Consider the following 20,080-nt stretch of genomic DNA (forward strand, 5'->3'; position numbering starts at 1 on the left):
GCCCTGTCCTCCAGCAGAGGGGAACAGCTTAGGGTAGGGGCTGAGAAGAACAGCCGCAGTGCTGCCGCCGCCCCCCAGGACTTGATGCCCGAGGCAGTTGCCTTACTCTGACTAATGAGAGGACTGGCTCTAGGGTTCTGTATAATTACTTTCAGACTTGCCATAGGGTTTTGTTTTAGTCAGTATGGGGGGGGAAACCAACTCTCTTTTTCAAATACATTTTTTAAAAAGATAGGAAGAATATGAAGAGAAGTACGGCAGAAGAACAAACAAAATGGCAGACCTGGGGTGGGATATAAACTGTGTTTATGGAAGACAATCTTATTTGGCTACGAGTGATCGCCAAAGGAGAATGTATTGGTCTGAATCCGGGGAGCAATGGAAGGCTATGTGATTGTTACTGTGCTCGACAGCTAAATTTACCAAATGGCCCAATGTTAAGCCATCCTCTGTTCAATATGGGACGTGTGTGGCGTTATGGTCTAAACCATTGAGCCTCTTGGGCTTGCCGATTGGAAGGTCGGCGGTTCGAATCCCTGTGACGGGGTGAGCTCCCATTGCTCTGTCCCAGCTCCTGTCAACCTAGCAGTTCGAAAGCACACCGGTGCAAGTAGATAAACAGGCACCACTGAGGTGGGAAGATAAACGGTGTTTCCTTGCGCTCTGGTTTCCGTCACAATGTTCTGTTGCACCAGAAGTGGTTTAGTCATGCTGGCCACTTGACCCAGAAAGCTGTCTGTGGACAAATGCCAGCTCCCTCGGCCTGAAAATAAGATGAGTGCCGCAACCCCATAGTCACCTTAGACTGGACTTAACCGTTCAGGGTTCTTTTACTGTTACCATATGCGGATGTGGGAAAGAAACACAGCACACAATCTGAAGTTGCAGCCACAGCATCTGGCAACGTTGCAGGGTCTTCTGGGGGTGGGGTGCACTTTTTTGCCCTTACGGATGCAGAGGTGGTCTTTGAAAAGGTGTGGCACAAGACCTGGTTGCATATCAGCAGTGAGCTAGTGCCCTTGGGTTAACGTTAACGGAGCACCAAAAATCCATCAAGGGTGGATTTTTCATCCCTATTCAGTTTAGCTAGTGATCAACACTCTAGAAAAAGCATCTCCTTGTTTTCAAAAATGTGCCAGATCAGCTTTAGAATAAGTATTTTAAGATACTCTTCATCTGGTACCTCAGTGATGCATTGGAGTCAGGGAGAGAGGCTCCCCTAGTCTCGCAAATGCTTACAAAAGTTAATTTAACTTGGTGTCACCTAGACCACCCCTTACCCATGTCAGTGGATCTGGCAAGCTACTTTCCTAGGAGGAAATATTACTTAGCCTGAACACGTGTGGGACTTGCAATTTGTGTATGTTTGCAGTCTGCTAGAGAATAGTGTCCAAAAAGTCAAAATTCCATCATATTATATACTCTGTGCATTTTTTATTTTATGGATTTATTTAGATTCCTTGGGCTTCCTTTTTTGGAAGAAAAGGTAGGGTTTTAATGTGGTTTGCATGCCCCCCAGCTCTGGGGACTGCAAGGACTACTACCGTATTTTTCGCACGATTGGACGCACCGGACCATAGGACGCACCTAGTTTTTTGGGGGGGAAATAAAGGAAAAAATTTTCCCCTTTATTTCCCCCCCAAAAGCAGGTCAGGGAAACCGAACCAGGTCGAGGAACAGCGGGATAGTGGCGCTGCGCCTCCCTGCTGTCCCCCAAGCTTGTGGGGCTGGCCGATGTCTGTCTGGCGGGCGGGGAGCTCTGCTTCAGGGCGCCCCACCCGCCAGGCAGCAGGCTGCTATCCGCAGCGTGGGGAGCCCTGTGGGGAACTCCTGCAAGCCTCCCCACTCTGCGGATGTCTGCCTGGCGCGAGGGGCGCTCTGCTTCAGGGCGCCCCACCCGCCAGGCAGCAGGCTGCTATCCGCAGCGTGGGGAGCCTTGTCGGAAACTCCTGCAAGCCTCCCCACTCTGCGGATGTCTGCCTGGCGCGAGGGGCGCTCTGCTTCAGGGCGCCCCACCCGCCAGGCAGCAGGCTGCTATCCGCAGCTTGGGGAGCCTTGTCGGGAACTCCTGCAAGCCTCCCCACTCTGCGGATGTCTGCCTGGCGCGAGGGGCGCTCTGCTTCAGGGCGCCCCACCCGCCAGGCAGCAGGCTGCTATCCGCAGCGTGGGGAGCCCTGTGGGGAATTCCTGCAAGGCTCCCCATGCTGCGGATGTGTTCCCGAAGCGCCTGGAGCTCTGCTTTCAGGGCGCCTGGCGCTCCTGGAAGCAGGCTGAGCGGAGCGCTAATCCCGAAGCCCCAAGCTTCGGGATTAGCGCGGCGCTTCGCTAGCCCTGGGAGAGCCACGCAACGTCGTGGGGCTCTCCCAGGGCTAGCGAGACCTTGCCGGCACCCAGAAGCTTGGGGCGCGCTGAGCTCCACGCGCCCCAAGCTTCGGGATTAGCGCGGCGCTTCGCTAGCCCTGGGAGAGCCACGCAACGTCGCGGGGCTCTCCCAGGGCTAGCGAGACCTTGCCGGCACGCAGAAGCTTGGGGCGCGCTGAGCTCCGCGCGCCCCAAGCTTCGGGATTAGCGCGGCGCTTTGCTAGCCCTGGGAGAGCCACGCAACGTCGCGGGGCTCTCCCAGGGCTAGCGAGACCTTGCCGGCACCCAGAAGCTTGGGGCGCGCTGAGCTCCGCGCGCCCCAAGCTTCGGGATTAGCGCGGCGCTTCGCTAGCCCTGGGAGAGCCATGCAACGTCGCGGGGCTCTCCCAGGGCTAGCGAGACCTTGCCGGCACCCAGAAGCTTGGGGCGCGCTGTGCTCCGCACGCCCCAAGCTTCTGGATTAGCGCAGCGGTCCGCTAGCCGTGGGAGAGCTGGGTCTCCCACGGCTAGCGGATAGCTTCCTGAAGCCTGGAGAGCGAGAGGGGTCGGTGCGCACCGACCCCTCTCACTCTCCAGGCTTCAGCGAAAGCCTGCATTCGCTCCATAGGACGCACACACATTTTCCCTTGCTTTTTGGGAGGGAAAAAGTGCGTCCTATGGTGCGAAAAATACGGTATATCCAGTCCCTATTGTATCTGATTGCACTACTCAGGATACAATATGGAAAGAGCTTGTTCGTTCCCCAGATGGTTTGCAGTCTGCATTTGATAGGCAAGTATACCGAGATCCATGTACAGACTGTGACAGCCCTATGCATACAGGTGTACAGAAAATAGCATCCCAAGTCAAGATTGAAAAAAAATCCTCTTTTCACTTTAGGGCGTGGTATTGCTCTGAAAGTGTATGAGCAATATTGGGTGAGGTCTCCAAAAACCAGAGAGCGAGGAACTGAGCAAGCTTTTTCTGTGGTCAGGGTTTCAGTGACTCTGTCTTTTATGTGCAGAATTCTTTATTGTTCTTCAGAGGCAGCTTAATAAATGATGCAACCTGAAGAACCTGTATAGGGCACAAAATTATATATATATATATATATATATATATATATATATATATATATATGCATTAAGAAAAGCACAGTTGATACCCATCGTTGCCCCTAGGAGAACTTCAAAGCACACAGTTTCTTGCAGCCTGCTCTGATACCCCTGTTTGAAATATTTGGCCATTGCCACAAATTTTCAGCATGACTGAGGCTGTCTTATTTACCCCAGGTCTTTCCCCCCCCCCCCTTTTTCTTCTTCCAGAGAGGATCTGCTGAGCTTCTCAGGATCCAAAATGCACAGGACCACCAGGATAAAAATCACAGAGCTGAACCCTCACTTGATGTGCGCTTTGTGCGGAGGCTACTTCATCGATGCCACAACCATTGTGGAATGCTTACACTCTTGTAAGTTTAAAAACCATATCTGGAAACTCCTGAGGGTTAATGGGATACGTGCCTCATCCCTGGGCTCTCTTTTCGGAGCCGGGGTCAGCTGTCGAAAGATGCAGAGCAATAATCACCCCCCTTTGAACATGTGAAAAGGGCATTTTCCTCACTATCGACTGGGTGGCATCCCATGCTTCCCCCCTTGGCCGCCTCTGCCACCAGGGCCTTTCCCCCCAAAAAAGTCCAGGCAGTGGCACGACACGGGCATTACTTGAGACCATCAAGTGCTGGAATTTTGGGACTCCATGTGGCTTCCTAAGTTCTGTTCTATCAGTCTTATGAGGCTTTGCCTCATGGTAGGGCTGGCCGTGGCTGTTGTCCACTGTGTCGTAAATCTTCCCCTGTGGTGACCTTGTCCTCCCACCCCTGTTGCCTTCTTTCCTTTACAGTCTGCAAAACCTGCATCGTCCGTTACCTGGAGACGAACAAATACTGCCCGATGTGCGATGTCCAAGTGCATAAAACAAGGCCACTCCTCAGCATCAGGTATGTCATATTCATTTATATGTCAGCTGGGGCGGTTATCTGTGTCAGGCAAGTAGCCGAGCGACGTGCTCATGTCACCTTGAAAATTTTGGAGCGGGGGGAGGGGCAAGGTCCCTTGACTCTCCCTATCTGGCAACCCTGCAGCCTAGAATGGGTTCATATAGATGGAAGCAGCATGTAGCGGCTAGAGCAGGGGTCAGCAACCTTTTTCAGCCATGGGCCGGTCCACCATCCCTCAGACCACGTGGTGGTCTGGACTATATTTTGGAAATAAATACCGTATTTTTTGCTCTATAAGACTCACCTTTTCCCTCCTAAAAAGTAAGGGGAAATGTGTGTGCGTCTTAAGGAGCGAATGCAGGCTGCGCAGCTATCCCAGAAGCCAGAACAGCAAGAGGGATTGCTGTTTTCACTGCACAGCGATCCCTCTTGCTGTTCTGGCTTCTGAGATTCAGAATATTTTTTTTCTTGTTTTCCTCCTCCAAAAACTAGGTGCGTCTTGTGGTCTGGTGCGTCTTATAGAGCGAAAAATACGGTAAATAAAAAATGAACGAATTCCTATGCCCCACAAATAACCCAGAGATGCATTTTAAATAAAAGGGCACATTCTACTCATGTAAAAACACCAGGCAGGCCCCACAAATAACCCAGAGATGCATTTTAAATAAAAGGGCACATTCTGCTCATGTAAAAATATGCTGATTCCCGGACTGTCCGCGGGCTGGATTGAGAAGGCGATTTGGCCGCATCTGGCCCCTGGGCCGTAGGCTGCCTACCCCTGGGCTAGAGCTTGCCCTGTAATATCTGTAACTGTGGAGAGGTTGTCACTTAGACCCAAAGAGACTTGCACAGAGCTAGGCAAAACCTGACGGTTGGCTTGAACCGCAGGTGAGGACAAAAGCAGGTCACCTGCTGTTATTGGGACATGTGATTGACAGGTGGGCAGCCCAACCTACCTATCAAATTTGGCATGCAGGAAGCTGTTGGACTGTGCTGAAATGGCAAAAGTGACCGGAAAGCTCAGGAACCAAGTAGATCAAAACTTTAATAAGAAATGGGAAAAATTTATAACTTATCTAGGAGACCACTGTAAGCAGATGAAAACATTAGCCGGATTCTAATAACACTTGTAATGTAGCAATACTATGGACAATATGGAGAGATATAAAATATGGATTATGAAATAATATGCAGTTGAGAAGGTGTACAATAGGACCCGTGGAGGGGAAGGTGGGAAGTCCAGAGATTTGGAGAAATCTCTAGATATGGTTCTGCAGTTTGGATTGTTATACTTCTACATTTGTAAAATCAAATAAAAATTATTATTATTATTATTATTATTTTTTAAATTGGCATGCAGGATGTGAGGGAGTTAAGAGTCCAGCCTGCTGGCAAGATCCAGTTCCTCCCCAGCGAACCCACAGCACACCCTGTCTTATTAGGATTCAGCCTCAGTTTTTTGGCCCCCACCCAGCCTGTCACTGCTTTCAGGCACTGATCCAATACAAGCACAGCCTAACGTGGCTGTGTTTCTCTATCGGGCGACGAATGGCTGCATTTCTGTATGGCAAAGCTGCACTGCTAATTAATGGGCTCTGATAATGTCTTTGGACCACAGTCTTTGGACCACAGATGAGCAAGCTATTGAAGAAGCTCTAAAAACTATTAAATCCGAGTATGATTGTGGTTTATGATGTATCGATCCATTTGTCTTGGAGCTCTTGCATTAACCTCCTGCCCGAGGCATGCACACGTCACGCTTTTCCCAATTTGCGTCAATTTAAACCCGCTGTGCGTCGCAGAGAGCCTGCCTCTAATGCAAGATTAAAATGCAGAATATTTGCACATGTTCATAATGGACTTTGCACAATTTATTCAGCTTTAGCAAGTTGGAATGAGAGTCAATGGGCTAAGCAGAGCACTGAGACCCACCCCCATCGCCAACTCTCCTGTCTTTGTGGCTTTGCAATTTTTTTGGATGAAACGTTTCTTTTCCAAAAGTAAGCCCGCCCAGCAATGCTTGGCTTTGAAGTGGTTATCCGGCTGCTTCCTTGTTAGTCTGGATTTTGGGGGAAGCCAGACGCACCTTACTGAACTCTACAGATGGTTGGCATAGAAACCAAGAAGGCGACTTCTCACAGATGCATCTCTCCGGTTGTATTTTTAGCTCCTGCTCTGTGCAAATTAATTTCTCTAGTAACACTTCAGGCGTTCTGCAAAATATTTACAAGCCGAGCTCCCACCAGCCTCTCCTCTTAGGCCCACGAACATCCGCGCTCCCAGACGCATGCATGCGCCCACCCATCCACCCGGCAGATGCGAGCTGCCAGTGCAAAGAGGCATGCGAGAGGGGAGAAAACGCGCCAGGTTAAAAGTGCAGCAAAATGTCACTGGGGTTTAGCGACCCCATGGCGAGACCGCAGCCTCTTGATTGATTTCAAATGTGCCACTGAGAGCAGGTGTACTGGGTATATTAGTTGTGATTTCCTCTCCAGCTTCCCTGAATGTCCCCAATCTCCAAGCAGTTTTATGATTTTTAGGGAGGATGTTTAAAAAGCCATGCGTATGCCTCAATGCTGGAGTACACGGCAGTATTTTACTTTATTTCACAAGGAAACTGATAAGGCACTGATCTGTGAAGCAGGTATGCTTTGATGGGTTGCTTTGATGTTCTGCTAGGGGCAGAGCAGCCTCGGCCCAGTATACCTGAAGGAGTGTCTCCACCCCCATCGCTCAGCCCAGACACTGAGGTCCAGCTCCGAGGGCCTTCTGGCGGTTCCCTCCCTGTGAGAAGTAAGGTTACAGGGAACCAGGCAGAGGGCCTTCTCGGTAGTGGCACCCATCCTGTGGAACGCCCTCCCATCAGATGTCAAGGAAATAAACAACTATATGACTTTTAGAAGACATCTGAAGGCAGCCCTCTTTAGGGAAGCTTTTAATATTTGATGAATTATTGTATTTTAATATTTTGCTGGAAGCCACCCAGAGTGGCTGGGGAAACCCAGCCAGATGGGCAGGGTATTATTATTATTATTATTATTATTATTATTATTATTATTATGGATTGGAAGAATGGGGTGGGTTTGCAGGAGCTATATAGGCAGCAGTATGGCAAAGTGCATTGGCTCAGTGGTTCATGGTTGTTCCTCCCTTCCCACCAATGATTTCTTAGAATGATTGCATTTGGGGGGGGGGGAAGGCTTTTTATATTTTATTTTACCAGGCCCCTTGGTTGCAACAGGTGGCTTCAGGGCTCTGTTGCGGAGACATGACTCGTCACACTTTATAGCAGCTCAGGAATAATAGGGTGTCCTGGATGTCTTAAGTGTCTTATTGACTCGAGCAAATATAATGGCTTTCCTTGTAACCTAGCTGCCAGTCACGCAGCCCCTGGACAAAGCTTGTTTTCATTAGCTTGCCATAAATCACAAAACAAAGTCAATATGCATGTGTAATAAATAACATTACCAAATTGGATGGGGGGGGGCGCTCAGGACAGCCCAAAGGTGTGAAGATTGTGACGCTGTAAATTACACACACACACACACACACACACACACACACAGCCTTTTAAATCAAACTCTGCATGCTGTTCAACACAGAAATAATTGTGTGTTGCCTCCCTTACCCCCAGTAAATCCAAATTCAGAGGGGTTTTGACACATTTATATGTTTCATCAATAGATCAAAGCAGCAGTTAATAGTATTGCAACACTGGAACTGTGCATTAAATGAAATCAAAACTTGGTGCCAAGAACACCTGAACTCCGGCACCCCTGCCCATTATGTGACTTACAACAAGTTTTCATTATGTGCTTATTTTGCATAATTCTTTTCTCACGGCAGGAAAGGGTGAACTATGAATCTTCCTGACTGGCTGGTACAGGGTGTGGGCTGGGCTGTAAGTTCCATTACCACGAAGAAAAAAAACTTTGGCTCAAGTGTAGGTCAGGACTGGGAAACCTGTAGCTTAAAATAGCTTTTGTTGATAGCCACTCTCTTAACCAACTGAACTGATCCTCTGAAATATTCAGTTCTGAATTTTGTCCTGAATTGGCTGCATGAGAGATGCTGGGGCTCAAGGCTTATCTTCTAAAGTTAGGCACACTTCTGTTGTCTTGGCACTAAGAAAGAAAAAAAAGGTTTTGTAGCAAGTGTTGGAACACCCAAAGTCCGATTAAGCAACAGAGATAGTGAGTGCTGTGTTTTGAAATGTTAAGCCTATTCTTCCTGCCTTTGCTGCAATGCCTCCTGTTCAGTTTGCAGAAGGGATTGCACTAGAGTAGCTATTCGTTTTAATAAGCCCATACAGTGGGAATGGGGCAAGAGAGGCTTGCTCTGTGTTTCTGTTATTAAAGGTAAGGTAAAGGTACCCCTGCCCGTACGGGCCAGTCGTGTCCGACTCTAGGGTTGTGCGCCCATCTCACTTAAGAGGCCGGGGGCCAGCGCTGTCCGGAGACACTTCCGGGTCACATGGCCAGCGTGACGAAGCTGCTCTGGCGAGCCGGCACCAGCGCAGCACACGGAAACGCCGTTTACCTTCCCGCTAGAAAGCGGTACCTATTTGTCTACTTGCTTTCGAATTGCTAGGTGGGCAGGAGCTGGGACCGAAAGATGGGAGCTCACCCCGCTGCGGGGATTCGAACCGCCGACCATGCCATCGGCAAGCCCTAGGCGCTGAGGTTTTACCCACAGCGCCAACCGCGTCCCGTTTCTGTTATTATCAACAGCAAAAATGACTTTCCCCCTTGCAATTGACCTTTGCTAACCCATCTTTTTCTCCTCATGTTTCAGATCAGATAAAACCCTACAGGACATAGTCTACAAGCTGGTACCAGGACTTTTCAAAGGTGTGAACATGTTCAGATTTTGTGGCTGTTTTTCTGTTTTGTTTTTAAGAAGTTTCTTCCGTTGACTTTGATGCAGTTAGAAAAAGAAGCCATCTGATTATTATATAGGGCTGATGAACAGTATATAAATAACTGAGCAGAGTAGGGCCAAATATTCAACTATAATATTACCTCATTAAGTAATACGGATAGTATTCGAAACTATGGCTGTTGTGCTTTTGGTCCTAATGCAAATTTAATTCTAGTTCTTTTGTTTGTTTTCCGTTCAGTCAGTGATTTAAAATGTATGAATAATTATATGGTAGCGTGTTGCTAAACATGAATTCATTTATTTATTCACTGTGATGTGTAGCCCCACCTGCAGAATAAGTGAAAGATAGAAATGCTAATAAATGAATTAACTGTTTGCTTTTGCCTGCAGATGAAATGAAGAGGCGACGTGATTTCTACGCAGCATACCCTCTGGCAGATGGTATGGCGTCTCTCATGAATTTCCCTCCTACATGTCAACAGTGATGCATTAAAAAAAAACACCCCACAAAAAATGTGTGATCTTTATTTTTTCTCTGTCTCCTCCTTTCCTCTCAATTGCTTGCTTGTCTAGTTCCTAATGGATCCAATGAAGACCGGGGAGAAGTTTCGGAACAGGAGAAAGGGAACCTGTCAGACGATGAAATTGTCAGCTTATCCATAGAGTTCTATGAAGGAATCAGGTAATACAGGAAAAAATATGAGGGGAATAATTTCACTTAATTTTCTTAATTTGCCCTGGGTTGTTTTTTTTTACTACACGTATATTTTAACAAATTTTATATATTTATGCTTGGTAAATGTTTTGAAAGAATGTATGTATTACACTCTCACACTTATGCACAGTCGTATCTTGGTTGTCGAACGAATTCCGTTCCAGAAGTCCGTTCGACTTCCGAAAACATTCGAAAACCAAGACGCGGCTTCTGATTGGCTGCAGGAGCTTCCTGCACTCAAATCAGAAGTCACGGAAGCAACGTCGGACATTCAGCTTCCAAAAAAAGTTCACAAACCGGAACACTCACTTCTGGGTTTGCGGTGTTCAGGAGCCAAAACGTTTGAGTTGCGAGGCGTTCAACAACCAAGGTATGACTGTATATTAATTGTATTTGTAGTGTAACATTATGTTTTGGCATTGTATATGTCACCAGGAGCATTCTTACTGAAAATGTGATGGATACATATGATTTAATAATAAACAAGTCTAGGCCTGTGCAGGGAACAATCAAAGTTTTCATAATGCGATATTGCTTTTTGTTTGCTTGTTTGTTTGTTTGTTCTATCATACAATAAGAAGGATGTGGCCAGGACTAAGAGGAGGAAACTTTGTTATTGAAAGACAGTATAGGAATCATGTGTGTGTGCATGTACGTATTATAGTCTCCCAGGGTAGACACAGTCTATCTGCACTATACTACTGTTGAACAATATTGCTGATGAAAACATGATTTTAATAGGCTACACAACAGAGATCAAGTGCAAACACACATCACAATAGTGGTGTGCATCTGATTTGCCCCACACCCACCAGGAGATGGAATCGCCCTTGTGGCTTAAAGCTCTTGTTGGGTGAGGTTGGGCTTAGGGAACATGTGCTGCAAATTAATTAATTTATTCCCTTACATCGTACACTTCTGTATTGCTCAGTCAGCGTTGTTCTTTGGACAGTTTACAATGAAGGCTAAAACCACAATACAGTGGTACCTTGGTTTTTGAACAGAATGCGTTCTGGGAGTCCCTTTGACTCCCAGAACCGTTTGAAAACCAAAGTGTGGCTTCTAATTGGCTGCAGGAGATGTTTAGGTTCTAAAAATTGTTCGAAAACCTGAAAACCCACTTCTGGGTTTCGATAGCTTGGTAGCTGATTTGTTCGGGAGCCAAGGTGTTCGGCTTCCAAGGTACGACTGTACAGAACAATACCTATCACAGAATAATAATAAAAAGAGCACTGTGAAAGCAAAAGAAAAACAAAATAGAGGATAAATAGTACAGAAGACCTAAGGAGCTCAAACACTTTCTAAAGGCTCAGTGGTACAGAATGTTGGTTGAATCGGGAGGTGGGAACTGACAGCAGAGCGGGAAAGGGGACAGAGGGAGGAAGAGAGACACAGAGATAAAACAGAAGGAACCATCTTGTTGTCTGGAGAGGTCCTTTTCTGTTGCGTTCTGAGAAGTTATTGTAAAATATTCCTGGAGAAAGAAGTCAAAGGTACCCCTAGAAATCACTAGAGAACTCCCAAGCTTTTTTAAAAATGTGGCTGGTACTAGTGTGTCCATTCCCCCTCCCCACAACCTGCACTCTTCAAATATTAGCAGAAGAATAAGAAGTCTTGCTCTTTCTGAGTTCTAGTTTAGTGTGAAGCAACATTTTTTTAAAAAATCCTACCAGTGCAAATTCCAAAGCAGGCTGGAAGTGCTTGTTGCTGGGAAAGAATCCTAATCCAACCATATCTGGAGCGGTGCCACACAGGTGTGCTCAAGTTGCGCTGCCAAGCTGCTCACCTGACCACAGCACTGCAGAAGCAGTGGGTGAGGTTGGGACTGTGCGGGTGCAACACCAAAGCCAGTCTGGAGCCCAGGTAAGTTGCAGCAAGACTGCTGACAGGAGGAGGGCTCTGCCCCACCTTACTGGCTGCTTCTGGGACCTTGCTTTTGATTGTGATCTTCCACACATGGTTGAAGTGTGCAGAAATAACCAACGTTCTGGACCCACAGAGGCCTGGATAATCTGGTCCGTGCTCTTGTGTATGTGTGTGTTTCATTAATTCCCCCTATTTCTCTCTCTCTCTCAGAGAAGAAAACAAAGGGACCGTTGAGAATGGGAACACAGAGAAAGACAAGGTGAGCTATGTAGCTTCTGCCCTTGAATAATGCTTTAGAAATGTGGGAGAATCCCATGTCCCCTGCATGCCCTCAAATTATTGAATTCATAAAATAAGAGGTTCAGGGGCTGCCTGGAACCCGTGTCCTCTGAGCTGGGATCCCAGAGTTGTGCCATAGGTGGTGATCTCTAAAGTGAGGGGTGCAGGGGCTCAAGGTGGTCGTCCTCCAACTGGGAGGCCCTTTCCATTCATATTTCATATTTAGGAAACAACCACAAGTCAGCCCAATCTTAATTGGAATTTTTATGTGCTCTGGGCGTAAATCGTGATGAATCAAGTTAGCGCTCAAGGCTTCAAAAGCTCCCTACACTGCCCCGTCTTGCTTCCCATCACCAACGTTTCCCCTCAATTTGGCTTTCAATTTTTCTTTTCTATTTAGTCCATCTTTCTCTCCTTCCTGCTTTCATCTTTGCTGTGTCCCTTTCCCTGTTTCTGTGGCTGTGCTAGGATATACTCCAACTTTCTCCTTTCCTTCTTTTACATTTCGGATTCTGCCTCCTTCCCTCCCCCCACAGATGTTGTGCTTTCCCTCCCCCCTCCAACGGTATATAGATTGCAAGGGTGTCCTTTGCCTGTGACCTCTGACCCTTCCCGGACTCCTCCCCCTGCCCTCTTCCCTGGTATCCTTGGCTTTTGGCAGATTTACAGCTGCTTCAATACATATTTCAACGACTCCGCCTGCTCCAGCTACCCAGCCCTCTCCCAATAAAACCTTTTCTCTCACTTTCTCTCTCTCTCTCCCTCTCCTCCCTCCCTCGCTTTCTCTCTCATATTCCTCCCTAGAAGAACAGCATGAGATTCCTTCGCTGCCCTGCCGCTATGACGATCATGCACCTGGCTAAGTTCCTCCGCAACAAGATGGATGTTCCCAGCAAATACAAAGTGAGTTGCTATCAAATGCCATCACACTTTCCCTTGGCCCAGGTTGATGCTGCACGTTCAAAACTATTTGCACATCCAGGAAGCTCCAGTTCCACACTCATTATAAAATAAGCAAACAGCAAAATGTGCAAACAGCGTTTTAAGTGTGCATGCTTTCTCCCTGCCGAAGAACTGGCTTCGCTCTGAAGGCTTATATAGGTTTTTTTTTAGCAACAGAGGTTTGCCAAATTCTGTTCCAAATGAACTGTGCAGATTGAGAAAACATGTCTCTGTTTGCTTGCTCTGCGTAATTTATTTTACTTCTAGTTAGGGGAAGGGACATATGCTTTCAAACCTTTCTTTACTGCTTAAGGGCTAGAAAATTACTTCTTTAAAAAACAGCAACAAAGATGAAGATGTTCAGGAGACTTTGGACATGTAAAAGGGTAAAAGAGTATATAAAAGAGTATATAATCTATAATGAAATAAAAAAAAATGTTTGAAAGTACTTTTCAAAAAAGAAAAAAGAAGAAAAAAAAACAGAGTCCTTTTTGTTGGGGATAATTCAGACAGAAATTCCCAGGTGTCAAAAAAGGTTATTTATGTATGCCACTCCTGCGGCCCATGCTTTGTTAGCCCCCAAATGGAAAACGAGTGAGGTCCCAACTAAAGAAGAATGGCAACTTAAACTGATGGAATATGTGCAGCTTGCAGACCTAATACGTAGAATAAGAGAACAAGAAGAACATATGTTTAAAGAAGAATGGCATTATTAAGATAAATTCAACAGCGTAAATAAGTTTTGATTGATGTAAGAATGGAATACAGTAGTACCTCAGGTTACATACGCTTCAGGTTACATACGCTTCAGGTTAAAGAATCTGCTAACACAGAAATATTACTTCAGGTTAAGAACTTTGCTTCAGGATGAGAACAGAAATCGTGCTCTGGCAGCGCGGCAGCAGCAGGAGGCCCCATTAGCTAAAGTGGTGCTTCAGGTTAAGAACAGTTTCAGGTTAAGTACGGACCTCCGGAACGAATTAAGTACTTAACCCGAGGTACCACTGTACTGATTGGCAATAGTTTTTGTAAAATATGCAGAGATTTATGATATGCAAAATGAACCATGGAAAGAGAAGGGAAGTCACTGATATTTTAAGATTGTTTAAATGAGTACAGTATTCTAAATTGCAAAACAGAAAATCTCTTAAAAGTGTGTGTGTGTGTGTGTGTGTGTGTGTGTGTGTGTGAGAGAGAGAGAGAGAGAATGATGCTCAGGAGACTTAAATCTGTGCCCAGTACTTATTCATCTGTGCCTGCCATGTAATTCAGAATTTCTTTAATTGTGTCATTAAATCTGTTAGGTGGAAGTTCTCTATGAAGATGAGCCTCTGAAGGAATACTATACCCTAATGGACATAACTTACATCTATCCTTGGCGACGGGTGAGTGCGTAGAGAAAAGCAACCCCTAAGGGTGATCTAGCCCAACTTCCTGCAATGCAGGAATCTCAACTAGATCATAAATGACAAATGGCCATAGGAAGCTGTCTTGTCCTGAGTCAGACCATTGGTTCATTTAGTTCAGTGTTGTCAGCACTGACATAGGAGCATCTCCAGTGAAAGACTCTTGTCCAAAACCCCAGAGAGCCGCTGTACCTTCGTATAGACCAGTGTTACCCAAACGTGGGTCTCCAGCTGTTTTTTGGACTACAACTCCCATCATCCTTAGCTAGCAGGACCAGTGGTCAGGGATGATGGGCATTGTAGTCCAGCTGGGAAAACCCTGGTACAGACTGAGCAAGATGGACCAACGGCTTCATTCATGGTAAGGCAGTGTTCCGTAGATTCATAAGAGACAAATAAAAGCAGAGGAAATTTGAGTTGCGACCCAAGGTGGCTCAAGGTCTGATACAGAACTCATTTGAGAATGAGGAGCAAGTGTATCTTCCATTCAGAACCCACCAAGTGGGATGGAAGGGTATGTCTTGTTTGTTACATCTGAAAACAAATGCCAAATTAGCATTCAGGATTTAGGATGTGGGTGGCGCTGTGGGTTAAACCACAGAGCCTAGGACTTGCCAATCAGAAGGTCAGTGGTTCGAATCCCCGCGACGGGGTGAGCTCCCATTGCTCGGTCCCTGCTCCTGCCAACCTAGCAGTTCAAAAGCATGTCAAAGTGCAAGTAGATAAATAGGAACCGCTCTGGCGGGAAGGTAAACAGCATTTCTGTGTGCTGCTCTGGTTCGCCAGAAGCGGCTTAGTCATCCTGGCCGCATGACCCGGAAGCTGTATGCCGGCTCCCTCGGCCAATAAAGCGAGATGAGCGCCGCAACCCCAGAGTCGTCCGCGACTGGACCTAATGGTCAGGGGTCCCTTTACCTTTACCTTTAAGAATTGAAAATGTTACGTAGGCCTTCATATCTGGAGGAAGAAGTTAGAGTAGAGGAAAGGAAGGAGTCTTTTTTTAAAAAAATGTTATTAAGGTTTATAGAGAAAAAAATAAAACTTAATATCTTTCCCCCTTTTTTAACCAACCAAGACTTTTATATAGATACAATAAAAACATGAAAAGGCATGGGGGAGGGAGAGGAGGAGAGAGGAAATAGAGAAGCAAAAAAGAAATAATGTCCAATTCTTCATCTGTCCGCTATATAAAAACACTATTCACTTTGTCCAATCCAATCTAACACTTGACAAAGCCACTTTCTATAATCAAACATTATCTTCAGTCCTCAAATCCAGATGCTATTATTTCATTTTCTTTTTTACGCAGAAAGTCTATGAGAGGTTTCCAATCTTTTATTTTTATTTTTTAGACATCTTTATTGAACAAGTTCAAAAAGTGCATAATTATATGTGCACTGAACACGATGAGACGTAAATAAAAGAGAGAAAAAGAGAAAGAGAAATAGCACCCATGTAGAAGGAAAAATAATGAGGGGAAGGGGGAAAACCCCCAAAACTCTGTGCTTTACAAAGTTGTTATTATACTTTACCAGATCTTAACCTATTACAATATTTGCAAGAATGGATTCCACATATCATTGAATTGGTCCATGGCAAGTCTGTGTTTATATGCAAGTTGTTCATATGCTGCGAGTTTGTATAAGACTTCAATCCAATCATAGAAGGTTTCCAGTATTTAACAAATGTTAACAATGACCTTTCTCTGGTTAAACACGTCAGTTTTGCCATCTTGGCTAAGTCCCCATTACTTTTAGCAGCCATTTTCCCATTGATGTGTCCTTCCATCTTGGTGCATATAAAAAGGGGGGTTTAAAAGGGGCATAAAATGGTTGCAGGTGGGAACCACAGAGGGTTAAACCACAGAGCCTAGGACTTGCCGATTAGAAGGTCGGGAGTTCGAATCCCCGCAATGGGGTGAGCTCCCGTTGCTCAGTCCCTGCTCCTGCCAACCTAGCAGTTCGAAAGCATGTCCAAGTGCAAGTAGATAAATAGGTACCGCTCTGGTGGGAAGGTAAACGGCGTTTCCGTGCGCTGCTCTGGTTCGCCAGAAGTGTCTTAGTCATGCTGGCCACATGACCCGGAAGCTGTATGCTGGCTCCCTCGGCCAATAAAGCGAGATGAGCGCCACAACTCCAGAGTCGGTCACGACTGGACCTAATGGTCAGGTGTCCCTTTACCTTTTAAAATGGTTGCAGCTAAGCTGTGAAGAAGATGAAATGTTATGTCTACGCTCTCCCTCTGCAGAATGGCCCTCTCCCTCTGAAATACCGTGTCCAGCCGGCCTGCAAGAGGCTAAAACTCTCCTCCCAGCTCCCCAACTCCGAATGCACCAACACCAGCGGCGCATCAGAGTGCGAGTCCGTCAGCGACAAGGCCAACAGCCCGGCCACCTTGCCGGCCACCACTTCCTCTTCGTTGCCAAGCCCTGCCACCCCTTCCCACGGCTCGCCCAGCTCCAACACCACCACGGTGAGCATCCCCGCCAACCCTGCGCCCGGGACCATGCTCAACGGCACTTCGAACTGCCACCAGATGCAACCCTTGGCCAGCAGGGGGCGCAAGGCAATGGTAAATGGCGGCCCCACCATGTCGGCTTTGACTTAAAGGGACCGGACACCTTTTTCTTTTTCTTCCTTCTCCTTCTTGGCTGGATCTCGAGTTTTATAAATAAGTATATTATGTGTAGATAAGGGCAGTGGAGGGGTGGGGTGGGTGGTGGGTAGGGAAATTATACATACTTATTTTCTATCAATCGACCTGATTTAATTTAAGAAGAAAAAAAGGCAAAAAGAGACAAAAAAATCTGACGTGTCCTCCCCATTTTTTAATTTTAAAAAAAGCAAAAAAAAGTGCTCCTGTAACTGCATGATGTCATCTGTGTTAAAGCGGCAGCCCCTTCCTGTTAAAAAACTCTTTTTTATTTGTGCCCTCTGTTTGTAGTCAGATTTAATGCACAGTCCCCGAGAGAGAAAAACGCACAGTTCTGAATCAAGCAGGCTTCCTGTCTTAGAAGCACACGTGGCTTTCTCATGCTTTCATCGTCCTTTGACTTATGCGCCGTCATGGAATCTGGTTCCCTCCCAGTGTTTCTGGACTTCAACTCCCATGAGCCCTAACCAGCACAGGCTGAGGGAAAGGGACGATGGGAGTTGTAGTCCAAGAGTATTTAGAGGGTGCCAAGTTGAGGAAGGCAGGATGCTTTCCACCTTCGGCACCCTTGCTGTCTCCACCTACGCTTCCTTTCAGCCCCCCCCCCGACTACACAAGCGCAATGTCTTTAAAGATGTGCGGAACCTTTGGCACTCCGGGTGCCGCTGAACCATAACTCCCATCTGCCGCAGTAAGCGTGGCCAATGGCCAGAGGCGACAGGAGTTCATCTGGAGGGCCAAAGATTCCTCTCACCTTCTTGAAAGCACATCCAAAGCACATTCACCCACCCTCTCAAAGAATTCTGGGCATTGTAGTTTGTTAAGGGTTGCTGGGAGCTACCGTATTTTTCGCCCTATAGGACACACTTTTTCCCTTCCAAAAATGAAGGGGAAATGTGGGTGCGTCCTATGGGGCGAATACAGGCTTTTGCTGAATCCTGGAGAACGAGAGGCTCTTGCTCTCCAGGTTTCAGGAAGCACTGCGCAACCCTCCGGAGCCTGGCGCCAAGCCGTGCTGGCCTCTGGAGGGTGGCGCAGAGCCGCCTGCCCTCCCGGTGTCCGTGCAGCTGAAGAGCGCGCCCGGGCTTCGCACAGCTGTCCGCAAGCCTGGGGAGACCGACGAGGCTCCCTAGGCTTGCGGATAGCAGGCTGTTCTGGGGGCTGGGGTTGGGGGAAGCTCGGGCTTCCCCCGCGCCAGCCCCGTGCCTGGGGGGGAAATAATTTTTTTTCTTTATTCCCCCCCCCCAAAAAAACCTAGGTGCGTCCTATGGTGCGAAAAATACGGTAAATCTGAGTGGCAAACTACAGTCCCCAGAATTCCTTGAGGGAAATAATGTGCTTCGAGCGTGCTTTAAAGGTGTAGGGTGTACACAGCTTTAGCCTCATATTTCCTCATCTATACCTCTTGTGGTCTCCTGCAGAGCCGAGATGCAGCTATAAAGCCTGAAGGAGAGGTCTGGACAGCTGCACACATCAGAAGGGTTGACGCCGCCAGTCTCCTTCCTTTAATGATGCAAAAGGCCAACAGCCACTGCTGGTTTGCAAGCAGCCATGTGACAAAACATGGCACCTAGGAACAGAGGGGCAGCTGAGATAGGGCTGAGGACCAGAAGCTTAGCCCCACAAGGTTCAGGGTCTGAAGGTGGGCCTTGGGCCATTGGTGGAAGGACAGGTTCTGTGAAATGCAATGCAAATTCTCTCAAACACAGGGACCCAGGCTAGTGTGGCACCATGAGCATCGCAAGCAAGGCCACAAGCAAGGCCTGCTAAGATGTCTTGCTGTTTTGTTAGTCACTGGGGCCACTTCTTCTGTCTGCGTTTCAAACCCAACACGTGGGCTGGGATGTCCTCGGAGCAGCAAGTTCCGCACATTCCCCTCTCCCGCCTGTTTCTATGCCCACAGTAGTGCAATGTTGCAGGTGGCAACTGTCGTGGGTGGCTCTGTGGTCTAAACCACTGAGCCGCTTGGGCTTGCCGATCGGAAGGTTGGCGGTTCGAATCCCCGCGACGGAGTGAGCTCCTGTTGCTCTGCTCCAGCTCCTGCCAACCTAGCAGTTCGAAAGCACACCAGTGCAAGTAAATAAATAGGTACCACTGCAGCAGGAAGATAGACAGCGTTTCTGTGCGCTCTGGTTTCTGTCACGGTGTTCTGTTGTGCCAGAAGCGATTTACTCCTGCTGGCCACATAATCCGAAAAGCTGTCTGTGGACAAACGCCGGCTCCCTCGGCCTGAAAGCAAGATGAGCGCTGCAATCCCATAGTCGCCTTTGACTGGACTTAACCGTCCAGGGGTCCTTTACCTTTTTACCTTTAATGTTGCATCTGGTGAGGCCAACCACTACTGGCGTCACATCCCCAAAACCCATACAGGTGTGGCATCGCCAGTGACACTGTTACAGTGGACATAGTGCCTTGTGCTTAACCTGGCTTCCTCCTGGTCAGACCTCCAGACATTTTGAACCATGGCTCCTTCCACTCCCATCCCCAGCCAGTATCAATTCTGTTCCTTTGTGCCAGACGTCTCTGCCTGTCTCTCAGGAGGACTCATCTCCACTTCTGTTTCCAACCACTTCAGCCGTCCCGCCAACAGACCTGGGATTTTTTGGGGGCGGGGGGTTACGGAGAGTGCATTTTCTTAGGACACATTCACACCACCTATTTCACACACGTTTAAAGCACACAGCTCCCTGTCCCACCCCAAGAATCCTGGAAACTGCAGTTTTCTTGAGTGTGCTGGGAATCATAGCACCTATCAGGTAAAAAAAGGTAAAAGACCCCTGGATGGTTAAGTCCAGTCAAAGGCAACTATGGCGTTGCGGAGCCTCTTGGGCTTGCTGATCAGAAGGTTGGTGCTTAGGATCCCTGCCACAGGCTGAGCTCCTGTTGCTCAGTCCTAGCTCCTGCCAACCTAGCAGTTCAAAAGCACACCAGTGCAAGTAGATAAATAGGTACGGCTGCGGCGGGAAGGTAAACTATGTTTCATGGTGTCCCGTTGCACCAGAA

The 20,080-nt window shown here is 47.4% G+C and overlaps 1 protein-coding gene across 3 annotated transcripts in view; it reads left to right on the plus strand.

Moving 5' to 3' along the window:
• PCGF2 (polycomb group ring finger 2) overlaps positions 1-19,781 on the plus strand; it is a 42,347-nt gene extending 22,566 nt beyond the window's left edge. For 2 of the 3 annotated variants that reach the window (XM_077917488.1, XM_077917487.1), the window contains exons 2-10: positions 3,666-3,808; positions 4,240-4,336; positions 9,131-9,186; positions 9,608-9,658; positions 9,791-9,899; positions 12,009-12,057; positions 12,882-12,980; positions 14,324-14,404; positions 16,673-19,781. In XM_077917488.1, the coding sequence (XP_077773614.1) occupies positions 3,697-3,808; positions 4,240-4,336; positions 9,131-9,186; positions 9,608-9,658; positions 9,791-9,899; positions 12,009-12,057; positions 12,882-12,980; positions 14,324-14,404; positions 16,673-17,032 (1,014 nt within the window). In that variant the 5' untranslated portion in view covers positions 3,666-3,696 and the 3' untranslated portion in view covers positions 17,033-19,781. Of the gene's footprint in view, positions 1-3,665; positions 3,809-4,239; positions 4,337-9,130; positions 9,187-9,607; positions 9,659-9,790; positions 9,900-12,008; positions 12,058-12,881; positions 12,981-14,323; positions 14,405-16,672 lie in introns of those variants that run through there. The other variant, XM_028702293.2, reaches the window with a different exon arrangement.
• Positions 19,782-20,080: the final 299 nt, after the last annotated feature.

Source organism: Podarcis muralis, chromosome 13, assembly GCF_964188315.1.
Source record: "Podarcis muralis chromosome 13, rPodMur119.hap1.1, whole genome shotgun sequence".
In the NCBI taxonomy this organism is placed as follows: Eukaryota; Metazoa; Chordata; class Lepidosauria; order Squamata; family Lacertidae; genus Podarcis; species Podarcis muralis.